General features: G+C 41.7%; 1 protein-coding gene across 5 annotated transcripts in view; it reads right to left on the bottom strand.

The window, feature by feature from the left end:
• LOC113906943 (complement factor H-related protein 5-like) overlaps positions 1–3,880 on the bottom strand; it is a 33,769-nt gene extending 29,889 nt beyond the window's left edge. For 4 of the 5 annotated variants that reach the window (XM_027565766.1, XM_027565767.1, XM_027565764.1 and 1 more), the window contains exon 1: positions 3,727–3,880. In XM_027565766.1, the coding sequence (XP_027421567.1) occupies positions 3,727–3,871 (145 nt within the window). In that variant the 5' untranslated portion in view covers positions 3,872–3,880. The remainder of the gene's footprint in view (positions 1–3,726) is intronic. The other variant, XM_027565763.1, reaches the window with a different exon arrangement.
• Positions 3,881–14,443: the final 10,563 nt, after the last annotated feature.

Genomic DNA, 14,443 nt, shown 5'->3' with positions numbered 1-14,443 from the left:
TTTCCGCTTATCTAGAGGTGATTTTCAACGTTGCACAATATTTGAAGCTAGTAATTCCCATAGTATTTCACTTGTGAAACCTGAAGTTGCTTATCTAAGTGTCTAAAATTTTACATTAGATGGTTTTGGAGGAGGAAAAAAACAAAACCCTCACACACTGACAGTGAAAGTCGAAGTGTTAGTCCCTCAGTGTCAGTCGCTCTTTGGGACCCCATAGACTGTAGCCCACTAGGCTCCTCTGTCCATTGGAATCTCCAGGCAAGAATCTGTAGTGAGCTGCCATTTCCTTCTCCAGGGGATTTTCCCAACCCAGGGATGGAATCCGGATCTCCTGCGTTACAGCCAGATTCTTTACCATCTGAGCCAGCAGGGAAGCTTTCACTGATGTAGTACCTCCCATAATTCTTTTACAGATATTTCTTGTCTGCCTGTCAAACTATAGTAGTCGATTTCCATAGATTTTAACCTACGTATTCTTTGCTATGTAGAATAACCTTGCTTCCATCCTCCAAATGTCCCTATTTTACCGCCCTTCAAAGTTCATTCTTCAACGTTTAGCAAATACTCTGGTACCTCAGCATTGGCACTCACTCAATAACTGCTTTTCGTAGATCTCCTTTATCCAGTCACCCACTGCAAAAGGAGAAAGTGATTTCTCAAGCCTTGACATTCTGATAAAACCTTGTGAGCACATTTCCTACAGGATACACACACACACACACACAATCTTGCAATCTACTTATTTGCATGGTTTGCTTTCCTCACAGGACCCTGTGCATTGTAATGAGACACGGAGTTTTCGTTTTCTTTTGAACTTGTTGCTGCACAGTATAGGGTTTGATAAATATTTTACTACTGAAAGCATGAAGAATGTTGAATTATGCAAGTGTTAGAGTGCTTCTTTCACACTCTGGCCAGTTTCTCAATAGGCAAATAAACAGCTGTTGTTGCTGTTCAGTTGCTAAGTTATGTCTGACTCTGCAACCCCATGGATTCCCAGTCTTTCACTCTCTCCCAGAGCTTGCTCAAGTTCACCTCCATTGAGTTGGTGATGCTACCTAACCATCTCATCCTCTGTCACCCTCTTCTCCCCCTGCCTTCAATCTTTCCCTGCCTTAGGGTCTTTTCCAAGGAATGGGCTCTTCTCATCAGGTGACCAGTTTTGGAGTTTCAGCTTCAGCATCAGTCCTTCCAAAGAATAGTCAGGGTTGATTTCCTTTAGGATTGACTGATTTTATCTCTTTAGAATCCAAGAGACTCTCAAGAGTCTTCTCCAGCACCAACACAAACTCACGAATCACTTAACTGTACAGCAGTCCCCAGCCTTTTTGGCACAAGGAACTGCTTTTGTGGAAGACAGTTTTTCCATGGCTGGGGGTGAGGGGTGATGATTTGGGAATGATTCAAGTGCATTACACTTATTATGCACTTTATTTTTGTTATTATTGCATCAGCTCCACCAGATATCATCAGGCATTAGATCCCGGACACTGGGGACTCCTGACTTAATATCTATACAACTTTTGATAGAGTTTCTCTAAAAGTTCTAGGAGAGTAGATTGAAGCTCGAACATCTTTTTACACTTTTTATACAATGCTGTCATTGTGCAGCCACTAAGTCATGTCCAACTCTTTGCAACCCCATGAACTATAGCCTGCCAGGCTCCTCTGGCCATGGGATTTCCCAGGCAGGAATACTGGAGCGGGTTGCCATTTCCTTCTCCAGGAGATCTTCTCAACCCAGGGACGGAACCTGCATCTCTTGCTTGGCAGGCGGGCTCTTTACAACTGAACCACCTGGGAAGCCCCTTAGATTTCAGGTTGTCAAAATTCTACACATGACTACATTTTATATTCATCTTCTTCTGCTTCTCCTCCCTCAATTTAGAAATCCTCTCTTAATGTCCATTCTCCATGGTGTTCAAAACAATATTTAACAGACACATAGGTTAAAAAGAATCAAATACACCCATACATACAGTTTTTCAGGATGTTGTAAAGGTCTAATCCTTACTTCAGGCTAACCAGAGAAGTTGGTATTTTTAATCGACTAAGCAATATCTGTTATTGGAGAAAAATACTTTTTTCCCATTAGCTAACTATAGTCCTCTGATTATATTCTATGAAAAATATATAAAGAAACTAGAGTAACTTTCAAGTCTGTAGAAATAATGTTTTGCAACTTTTATAATGGTGGATCATAAAAGGAAGGAATTTTATGGTTCTTATTTTTTCTTATGTTAGGACTGAAGAGATTTTCCCAAAGAGAACAACTATGTGCAAAAATTAGCATCAAAAGAGCAAAATAAATACTTTGTGAAAATCAAACGGTAAAGCACATGACTAAAATCCCATTTCCACATACAGTTTAATCAGTTACCCTAGATCTTACCCGGTATTTCATTTGCAATTACTCAGATGTGATAGATTTTATTTCAACACAAAACAAGATGTGACATTTTTTGAAATACTGTGAGACATAGTATTTTTTATTAAAGGAGAAGTGGTGTACAATTTTTTTTCATATTAAACCTTGCTGAAAAGCTCAGAAGAAGCAAATAATTTATTGGTATCTCACTAGTTTTATTACATATGAAAATAAGGATATGCTCTATAGTTTCATTAAAAGAGATGACACTAATTCAGAAAGATAAATGTACCTCAAACTTCATAGCAGTACTATTTATAATAGCCAAGAGTTGAAAGCAACCTAAGTGTCCACAGAGAAATGAATGGGTAAAGAAGATGTGGTATTTGTGTATACCATGGGATATTACTCAACCATAAAAAAGGAAATCTTGCCATTTGTGACAACATGGATGGACGTGGAGAGCATTCTACTAACTGAAATAAGTCAGACAGAGAAAAAACTGTATGACCCCACTTACATGTGAAGATTTCAAAATCTAGAAAGCAAAACAAAAAGAAACAAGACAAAAGAAAAGCAGGCTCGTCATAAAACAAACATGTGGTTGCCAGAGATGAGGAAGGCGGAGAGTGGGCAGGTAAAACAGGTGAAGAACATTAAGAGGAACAAACTTCCCGTTAGAAAATAAATAAGCCACAGGGATGTAATATACAGCATAAAGGATAGAATCGATACTATTGTAATACCTTTGTATGGGGACAGATTGTTATGAGAATTATCATGATGACCACTTCATAATGTATGTATGCAAACGTCAAATTACTCTGTAGTACACCTGAAACTGTTTTATGTCAAATTATATTTTAGTAAAAAAAAAAAAAGATTTTTCTTTGTCAAGTGATGATTAGATTGAAATAGGAAATCCCTGAATTTAATAATATTCAAATCTTAAATTTAAAAAATCTATGAAAATTCAAACATATTGCAGGTGTCCAGGTTTTCTTGGTGTACTTTTCCTGGTCCATGGCATTGGCATCGCCTTCTGCTTTCAGGCAGAATGACATTGGCACTTTACCTTTTTACCTTTATCATAAGCAGATTTTTCAACATTCAGTTTCTCTCCAGATTTTGTATTTGGTGGCTACTTATATATCATAACTTAAAGAACATAGAAAAATTGTTTCATTCTATTTTCCCTTAATTGCATATTAGAAAATATTTTCATTAAAAACAAAAATGATGATCCCTTATTCCCAATATTTTCACCCCTGTATTCATTTATAAACATACGTACACACAACACACACATTTGAGAGAGAAACTCAATATTCATAGCTGTATTCAGGCTTTCAACTTACCTTGTCCCCCCACAGAAGAAATCCATAAGATTAGAAGGACATGAGTTAAAAGCAACATGCCAGTTACGCCAGCAGCGTGTAACTGAAACTGGCCCTGCAGTGAAGCTGCTCCTCCCGGTGCTGCTTCATTTACAGTTATGAGCATGACTGTGAATTCCGTGCATTGCCAGGAAGCCAGTGCAGCGAAACCCTTTTGGTAAATATCAAAGTTCACACAGGGGAATGTGAAATCTCTAAATAATATCTGATCGGTGTTTTCACGTTAATACTCTGAATCCATCATTTGATATTTGAGCACAATGCTATTAATAGCTGTGCAACTTCTTTGTGGTCACACTAAGTTTCCCAGTTTGAACGGTTCAGAAATGGACCCCTGAGGAGGAGAGATGAAGCCCCTTCTTTCTTCTTGCTGGCCAGGAAGTGAGCTGCTTCAGGGCCAGCCAGGTGAAGGCCATCAGTCTTCATTTTAACACAGCATCAATCTGACAGTTATATGTTCCCCTTAAAGATACACAAAGAATTAAGTTCCTTCTTGATAGTTTTCATATTTGTAGACATTTTGAAAATCTAGTCAAGAATAAGTTTTTCAGATAAAGCTTCCTGAAAATCTTGAGAAGGTTATATTTCAAAGTCATTTTGTTTAGGAAGGACTTTAAGAATGGCTATGAGAAAACCTGAACATAATCTTTCCCCAAAGATAGAAGTAAATGGGGGGAAAAAAACAAACCCGCAAAACTACAAAAGCATTTATAGTTTCTGGAAATGGGTCAAAGAGTATACTCTTGAGAAATGTTTATTCAGTAAAAAGAGTGACTGCCCCCTGGCTCCTCTCTCTCGCCCTGGCTCAGAAGTTGCAGGCTGGGCGGCCAACCAAAACCCCCCTGGACTGGAGGTTTTGCTGCCTGGAGGGAACTCAGAGCTTGGAAAAATCTGGCCCCAGTGACATCATAGACTGCAACAGAGAGTATATGTTTATTATATACACCATCCCGGAAGACCTGCATCTCTAGCTGGTACTATTTGGGGCAAGTGAGAAAATGGCAGCTCAGTCAGCCATGTAACAGGGTGATTTGGAGACAGGGGCAGGCAGCCCAAAGGTGCCCACTAGGATGCCCCTTGTTGCTAGTGGTCAGAAGTCAATGGATATGCGCACAACTGCTCCATCAGAGAAAGCGGAGAGAGACACCAGTCCTTGGCTAAATGTGGAGCAGACTTGTAAATTTCCTGAATTTTGTAAGCATTTCCCCAGGCCACACACTGTTCTGGAGATAAAGGTGAAATCCTTACTTAGTCAATATGTTTAAGCTAAACATCTGATCAGTTATTGTCTGACTACTAAGCTATGCTTACTCAAGGATGACCCCTAGGAAGTCAGATTAAAAAATAAAAAATTAAGCAATATCATCAAAATCTGCATACTGTGGGAAAATCAGACTCCACAGAATTAGTCCACACTGGTCACTAAACAAATAAACAGTAGCAATTGCAGCAAGCCCTTGATTGGAGAGGATTCATATGTATTACCGTATGTTATCTAAAATATCTAGTTTTCAACAACCAAAAAAATGATGAATTTTCAAAGAATTTGAAAAGGAATAGGTACATTTATATGTATACCTGAATCACTTTGTTGTACATCTGAAACTAATACAGCATTGTTAATCTACTATGCTCCAATATAAAATAAAAAGTTAAAAAATATGAGACATGGAAAGAAATAGGGAACTGTATGCCATACACAGGGGTAAAAGTTTATTTTATTCACATCCAAGTTATTCTAGTTTTACTTCCCAATATGTTGAGAGAAAAGATTGTCTTTCTCTCTTTGTGTTAGTTAGTTAGTTCAGTCGCTCAGTCGTGTCTGACTCTTTGCGACCCCATGAATCGCAGCACACCAGGCCTCCCTGTCCATCACCAACTCCCGGAGTTCACTCAGACTCACATCCATCGAGTCGGTGATGCCATCCAGCCATCTCATTCTCTGTCGTCCCCTCCTCCTCCTGCCTCCAATCCCTCCCAGCATCAGAGTCTTTTCCAATGAGGCAACTCTTCACATGAGGTGGCCAAAGTACTGGAGTTTCAGCTTTAGCATCATTCCTTCCAAAGAAATCCCAGGGCTGATCTCCTTCAGAATGGACTGGTTGGATCTCCTTGCAGTCCAAGGGACTCTCAAGAGTCCAGCCATCTTATCCTCTGACACCCTCTTCTCTTTTTGCCCAGTGAGTCATCTGTTCGCATAAAATGACCAAAATACTGGAGCTTCAGCAGCAATATAAACATTTAAAGTTTGTTTATATCTTATTATAGCTGAAATATTTATGAATATCCTGCTCTTAGATACGTACAGCTGTCTTTTGGGAAGGGGGAGGGAAAGTGAAAGTTTGTTCAGTCTTGTCCAACTCTTTGTGATCCCATGGACTGGAAAGCTCGCCAGGCTCCTCTGTCTATGGGATTCCCAGGCGAAAATACTGGGGTGGGTAGCCACTCCCTTCTCCAGGGGATCTTCCCAACACAGAGATTGAACTTGCACCTCCAGCAGCTCCTATGTTGCAGGCAGATTCTTTACCATCTGAGCCACCAGGGAAGCCCACTCTGAACTTAAATTTCCAGGGATGGGAGAGGAGCTGGAGGTTAAATCAGTTGCCAGACATCAATCGGCTAGTTAGCCATGCCTATGCAATGAAGCCTCCATAAAACCTAGAGACCAGGTTCTAGAGCTTCCAGGCTAGTGAGAATTTGGAGGTGCCAGGAGATTGGCCCCAGGAAGAGTCTGGAAAATCTGCGCCCCACCCCTACACCTTGCCCTGAGCGTCTCCTCCATCTGACTGTTCCTGGATTCGATTCTTTTGTAAGAAACTGGGACTCTAATAGCTCAAATGCTTTCTGCTTTTTGAGATCCACTTTAGCAAAGTAATCGAACTTGAGGAAGAGGTCATGGCAACCTCCAATCTACAGCCAGTTAGTCAGAAGGACAGGTAACAACTTCAACCTTCACTGGCTTTCTGAAGTGGGGGGAGCAGTCCTGTGGGACTGTGCCCTTAACCCGTGGCATCTGGTACTGCCTCCAAGTAGACGGTGTCAGAACTGAGTTGAACTGGTATTGAAGAGTCATTTGGCTGTGTGGAAGACACACACATCTTAATAAGAAAGTTGACTGAGCTACTCAAGCAGCATATTTCAGTCAGGATTGCAAACAGACTTACCCTCAGTAGGAGTAAACTGACAGTCATATGTGGTAACAGAAACTCTTCAGTTTTACAGACTTGGTTTTGCACAAATGAACCAAAGCTAGATTTTCCCCCCTGACTTTTGTTTCCTTTTTTTATACCGTCCACACACCTGAAAACTGACCTTGTCAGGGTAACCAAACTGTACCACCTTTTAAAGTATTACGGGAGAACCATGTGTTGACTTGCTTCTCTTGATGTATAACTATATTGTGTTAAGTTACATGGAATTCTGTATAAACTATCCTGTAACTTTGAGACACACGATAGCATTGTTGTTAATGGCACAGTCTTTAGAGACAAACTAACATGAATTTAAGCCCTGGCATAAGAATGGATAGATGTGAGGTCTTCAGTGGTATATCATGAATGGTGTGGCTTCCATCTCCTCGCCTGTGAAATATTTATAATCACATACTTGGTATTAATGACTTTGTGAAGATCACACATATTAATTATACCACATTTTGAAGCATAGTATATAAGTATCCAGGCATTATTAAAATTTAGTTTTTCTTAATTTGACATCTTCTTAGGCAATAAACTTACGCTCGGTGTTCCTGGGGCTACAGGCTTCAAGGGAAACTAGAAACAATCTCTTACTAGGAAGTCCTATCTCCAGAGACATATTGTGATCTTCTAATACTAAAATGAAGAAGAATATGGTGGAGAATACATGCTAATGCTAATGCTAACTCACTTCAGTCGTGTCCGACTCTGTGCGACCCCATAGACGGCAGCCCACCAGGCTCCCCCGTCCCTGGGATTCTCCAGGCAAGAACACTGGAGTGGGTTGCCATTTCCTTCTCCAATGCATGAAAGTGAAAAGTGAAAGTGAAGTCGCTCAGTTGTGTCTGACTCTTAGCAACCCCATGGACTGCAGCCTACCAGGCTCCTCTGTCCATGGATTTTCCAGGCAAGAGTACTGGAGTGGGGTGCCATTGCCTTCATAAGGTGATCATACAATTTATTGCACAAATTACCTCGTTTTTAAAAGTAAACTTTATGTTTGGGGCTCACAGCAAAACTCAGTAGAAAGTACAGAATCCCCAAATAACCCTTGCCCTCCCAAACACCCTATCGCCCCCATCAACACCATCCAGCAGAGAGGTGCATTTGTTACAATCAGTGAACCTAGAGTAAAACATCAATATCACCCGAAGTCCACAGTTTACCCTAAGGCTCATTCTTGGTCTATATATTCTACAGTGTAATAGTGTAATTTATAGGAAAAACATATATTTGGTCATTCAGATGACCAAATATATGAGAAGTATATATTTGGTCTTTATTCTGGCTCATAGCTCCCCAAATCCCTGAGAAGAAAGAGCAACAGAATATATCATCATTATGCTAACATTTTTTTTTTAATAACACCATACTCCCTCACCAGTGGGGCAATATGTAACTGCTCCTCTCACAGAAAACAAAATCAGCTTGCAACTTCTTCTTTCTCCTTCCTTCTCTTGCCTCCATCGAGCAAGTCTATTGAATGTTAAAATCTTTTCTATTTGTTCTTTTAAATATATTTAGAATTCTGCAATTTCACTTCAGCGTTACATTATTTGATTTCCACTTATAACCTAGGAAAGAAGGAAGGAGAGAAGGACAGAAGGAAGGAAGAAAGGAAGGAAGTGAGGAAAATTATTAAAAGTCCACCAGTCGGAGAATAATTAAAGTATGTTACCTCCAGCTAATGAAATACTATTCAGATATTAGGAAGAGTGAGATCAATTTAGGTATACTGATATGGTGATAGGTCTATCCTACATCAACCACAACAAAAAAACCCCGAAGGCTGAGGACAATAAATACTGGGTGATATGTAATACACACCTCAATAAATTCATATATATATATAAATTAAAATACGCATGTGTGTATGGAAACACACACTTGTGTGCCTAGTTGCAGCTGACGTGTGCGTGCCTGCTCAGTGTTGTCCTGCATCTGGAAGACAGAGCAAATGCTTTTCAGAGATGTGCAGACTGAAGAAGTTTATCTGGGGTTTTCAGAACAATAAAGGAGCCTGTTTATTTAACTTATATGCAGAGTACATCATGAGAAACGCTGGACTGGAAGAAACACAAGCTGGAATCAAGATTGCTGGGAGAAATATCAATAACCTCAGATATGCAGATGACACCACCCTTATGGCAGAAAGTGAAGAGGAACTAAAAGGCCTCTTGATGAAAGTCAAAGTGGAGAGTGAAAAAGTTGGCTTAAAGCTCAACATTCAGAAAACGAAGATCATGGCATCTGGTCCCATCACTTCATGGCAAATAGATGGGGAAACAGTGGAAACAGTGTCAGACTTTATCTTTTGGGGCTCCAGAATCACTGCAGATGGTGACTGCAGCCATGAAATTAAAAGATGCCTACTCCTTGGAAGAAAAGTTATGACCAACCTAGATAGCATATTAAAAAGCAGAGATATTACTTTGCCAACAAAGGTCTGTTTAGTCAAGGCTATGGTTTTTCCTGTGGTCATGTATGGATGTGACAGTTGGACTGTGAGGAAGGCTGAGCACCAAAGAATTGATGCTTTTGAAGTGTGGTGTTGGAGAAGACTCTTGAGAGTCCCTTGGACTGCAAGGAGATCCAACCAGTCCATTCTGAAGGAGATCAGCCCTGGGATTTCTTTGGAAGGAATGATGCTAAAGCTGAAACTCCAGTACTTTGGCCACCTCATGCGAAGAGTTGACTCATTGGAAAAGACTCTGATGCTGGGAAAGATTGGGGGCAGGAGGAGAAGGGGACGACAGAGGATGAGATGGCTGGATGGCATCACTGACTCGATGGACGTGAGTCTGAGTGAACTCCGGGAGTTGGTGATGGACAGGGAGGCCTGGCGTGCTGCGATTCATGGGGTCGCAGAGTCGGACACAACTGAGCGACTGATCTGATCTGATCTTATCTGATCTCTGGTGGCTCAGTGGTAAAGAATCAGCCTGCCAATGCGGGAGACATGAGTTTGATCCTTGATCCAGGAAGATCCCACGTGCCGCAGAGCAACTAAATCCATGTGTCACAACTGTTGAGCCCACACACACCTTAGAGCCCAAAGCCACTGCAGTGAGAAGCCCCGGCACCGTGACTAGAGAAAAGCCATGCAGGAACGAAGACCCAGAAGAGCCAAAAAACAAACAAAGAGTAAAAGCAAAAGAACAAAGGGAATTTTCATTCTTTATTCCATTACATTTGTATCATTTGAGCTGTTTACAATGTTAAAGTGTTGCTCTCATGTTTGAAAACATAATGAATTATTTAAAATTATAATTCTTAATATATCTGGTTGCAGGAAAAATGAATGCTAATACAAAACTAAATTTTTATTTTCTCACAAAGCTATGTTGAAAATGTATAAAAACAGATTAAAACCCCTAACTGAACCCTTGTATTTTGTCAAACATACAAAATGCTGGTCTTCAATGTGTATCTGAGAAGAAGTGTTCAGGCAAACTCCTTCTCAGCTTGTGTCTGACTGTATACTCTTCCATTTGCTCCTTTTTTCCTCCAAAGGAATCATGCTGTGTCTCCCTGAATTCAGTTTGAATGTGTGATGTTCTCCAGTGTTTTGATCTTTCTTTTTTATGAAGAAATAGATATCAATGAATTCTTCATTTCCCTATGAAACATGAAAGCTCCTCTGTATAGCACTGGGCAGCCCCACTCTGAGCCTTGGGAAGGCCTAGGGCAGTCACCAAGTCAGTAATGCTTTGGCTTTTGACTTTGCCACCTTGCCCCACAGGAGGCAAAACCCCTATGCAAGGTTTCCTTTCAATATGCGCCATGATAAATAATGATCACACAACACAACTTGCGCTCAAAAGCAAAATGGTGATCATTGTATTAATGACATGATCCCCCACATCCCGCACACCTAACTGAAGTGGTAACTGAGTGAAATGGTTAGTTAGCCAGGTCACTTTGTGGGCTGGCCTTCTTTATCTTTTCTTTCTGCTACCGTCTCCCTCTCCAGCCTCGACAGGACTTTTCCAAACGCTTTCTGGTGTCTTCGGCCCTTCAGCTTCTCTCTCCACGTATTCTGACACGTTCTCAGCAGGTGTCTCCCTCCTTCATGGAGGAAACAGAAACAAGGGGACCAGAAGCACCTCTTTCCAGCACAAACCCAGTTCCCCCCGCCCAGCTAAGAGCTGTCTTTTACTTCTGCCCGGGGTCTCGTCTCTTTTCTCTGCATCCTTATGCCATTTTGTCCCCATTATCTCCCATCTGTTCTTCTTCTTTTTTTCACTACCAGTTACTGTAGAGGATAGAAACCCAAGTGTTTATAGGTTGGAAGCAAAAAGTACACCCTTCCGTACAATATACCCAGATGTTAACCCAAATAGGTATACAGGTGCAATACAACACAGAGCCAAGGAAGGAAATCTAACTGCTCATGCGTTACAGCACTGAGAGATCCAAGGAGAATGTCACCACCCATGTTAACAAAACTCACCACTTGTCCTTGTTTATCCACCCATCCGCATTCATTTGAACAGGTTCAGATTTCTCCCATTTTGTTCAAAATTCCTCCTTACCCTCACCTCGCAGTCCACACCTCTCCCTTTGACTGTGACACTTACTGCCATGCCCACCACCCTCACGTTTCTGGACCCTCCGTTTCTTCCTCAACGTGCTCTTGTCTCAGTCTCACATGGAATAACGCTGCTCCTCTCCAGGTGACCAGTAATACCCAAGAAGCATCTCCAGTCCTCAGCGTCCTGGTTTTCATTCCACCAGTCCAGCCCTTCCTCCTCACTTTCCTTTGTTAGACCTTTTCCTATAGCCAATCACCAAACTCTGAATACCCTCAAAGTCCTGAACTAAGCACACTTCTAACCTTACCCTGAAACACACACCCATTTCATTAGTTTTAATAGACTTCTACTAACTGATGACTCCAATTCAGGCCCAAGGCTCTGCTCTGATATGTAGCCTTGTAAGTCCCTTGGACTGCAAAGATATCAGGCTGGTCGATCCTAAAGGAAATCAACCCTGACTATTCACTGGAGACCACTTGACCTGCCTCCTGAGAAATCTGTATGTGGGTCAAGAAACAATAGTTAGAACTGGACATGGAACTACAGACTGGTTCCAAACTGGGAAAAGAGTACATCAAGGCTGTATATTGTCACCCTGCTTATTTAACTTCTATGCAGAGTACATCATGCAAAATGCTGGGCTGGATGAAGCACAAGCTGGAATCAAGATTGCTGGGAGAAATATCAATAACCTCAGATATGCAGATGACACCACACTTATGACACAAAGTGAAGAGGAACTAAAGAGCCTCTTGATGAGAGTGAAAGAAGAGAGTGAAAATGTTGGCTTGAAACTCAACATTCAGAAAACGAAGATCATGGCATCTGGTCCCATCACTTCATGGCAAATAGATGGGGAAACAGTGGAAAGAGTGACAGACTTTATTTTGGGGGGGGGGTCCACAATCACTGCAGATGGTGACTGCAGCCTTGAAATTAAAAGATGCTTGCTCTTTGGAGAAAAAGCTATGACCAACCTAGACAGCATATTATAAAGAAGAGACTTACTTTGCCAACAAAGGTCCATCTAGTCAAGGCTATGGTTTTTCCAGTGGTCATGTATGGATGTGAGAGTTGGACAATAAAGAAACCTGAGCACCGAGGAACTGATGCTTTTGAACTGTGGTGTTGGAGAAGACTCCTGAGAGTCCCTTGGACTGCAAGGGGATCCAACCAGTCCATCCTAAAGGAAATCAGTCCTGAATATTCATTGGAAGGACTGATGCTGAAGCTGAAACTCCAATCCTTTGGCCATCTGATGGGAAGAACTGACTCATTGGAAAAGACCCTGATGCTGGGAAAGATTGAAGGCAGGAGGAGAAGAGGATGACAGAGGATGAGATGGTTGGATGGCATCACGGACTCAATGGACATGAGTTTGAGTAAATTCTGGGTGATGCACAGGGAGGCCTGGCGTGCTGCAGTCCATGGGGTGGCAAAGAATCGGACCTGACTTAGCGACTGAACAGCAACAATCACTCTCAGACTGGGTTCCTGGGGAAGCAGGCTCTGAGGTGGAAATCAGGAGCAAGAGGATTTGGGGGAGGATCCATACCTGTGGCAGGGAAAAGGGGGAAGCAGACACGAGAAGCTGAGCTGTGCTGAAGTTGTCACCGGTGGCATCACCTAGCTCCTCGGGGAGCTGTGTAAACGAGGGACTCTTTAGATTTGTCCTGAGCTGGAGTGAGGGGGGACTTTAGAGCTCCCGCTGACTGGTCATTGGTGCAGGCACCCTGGGGAGAAGCTGTGACTTTGGGAGGGAAGGCACTTCACCTGAGGCAACCCCCTTGGGGAGCTGACAACCGAGAGTTCTCAGCGGCTGAGAGGTCCATCTTGTTTCTGAAAGCAATCTGGGTGGTTCCTCACAGCACTGACTGTAAGAGTCAACTGCTTACGTAATATTTCTACCTGACTGCTCCACAAACACCTTAGAGGCAACATTTCTGAGACCCACATCTTCATGCTAACCCCTCACATAGCTTCTCCTGCCATCTTCACGTCACACTTAGATGGTTTGCTTGGTCCAGACAGGCCCACAGAGCCCTGCTTCAGCGCTTTCTGTCCGGCACACAGCATCACGGTGTGTGCCCAGTGCTCGGCTCTGTGTGTGCCATTCCTGCTACTTGGAATATCTTCCTAGTTTTGTAAGCCTCAGGCTTAACTTTTTCCAGGAAGTGTCCTACAGCTCAGTTATACCAAAAAAGTTAACTACTCCTCCCTCAACGCCACTCCTTTAAATGCTCCATTGCTCTCCTGTTCACACTTTTGTTTCTTTAGCATTAGAAGTTTACAAAATGGCAGCTGATAAGCCACACTGCTCACAAAATTTTTGGCGCCCCACCCCCACGCCCGGGGGGACAGGGAAGCCTGGTACGCTGCAGTCCATAGGGTCACAAAGGTTTGGACACGACTTAGCAACTAATCAACAACAAATAAAGATCAATAGATTTCCCAATTATCAAATCAGAGGACATAGCAATACTGGATACAATATCCCCACATGACTATTATCCATCTTAATTGAACCTTCTGTTTCCTGGGATAAAGCAAGGTCAATATTGTTCATAAATAGAACAATTGCTGAATTAATTGGAAAAGGTTAATACCTTTTTTAACTTATGAAACTTTATGTACTATTGCTAAATTACTTTTTAAATGCAGAAACCCGCATTTAAAAATAAACTGCTAGGAAGTAAATCAGGGAAATAGGAAGCTACCCAGGTTGAGCAGTTCCCCTCAAATACCCCTAGAACTCTGCCATCCATTCACTTGTTATGTCTGAATTAATGACAAATAATACAAGTTTAACTCTTGTACTAAATTAAGTATTTCTTCTTTTGTGAGTTCCTTGAAATAATGAGCTAAATTTTATTCATCTCTGAATCCTGCATTAGCTGTGACACAGCCCGTGATATCAATATCATTCTTAATGGATTAATTGAT

The sequence above is a fragment of the Bos indicus x Bos taurus genome, chromosome 16, assembly GCF_003369695.1.
Source record: "Bos indicus x Bos taurus breed Angus x Brahman F1 hybrid chromosome 16, Bos_hybrid_MaternalHap_v2.0, whole genome shotgun sequence".
NCBI classification, from domain to species: Eukaryota; Metazoa; Chordata; class Mammalia; order Artiodactyla; family Bovidae; genus Bos; species Bos indicus x Bos taurus.
This window is presented reverse-complemented; position numbering and strand designations above follow the sequence as displayed.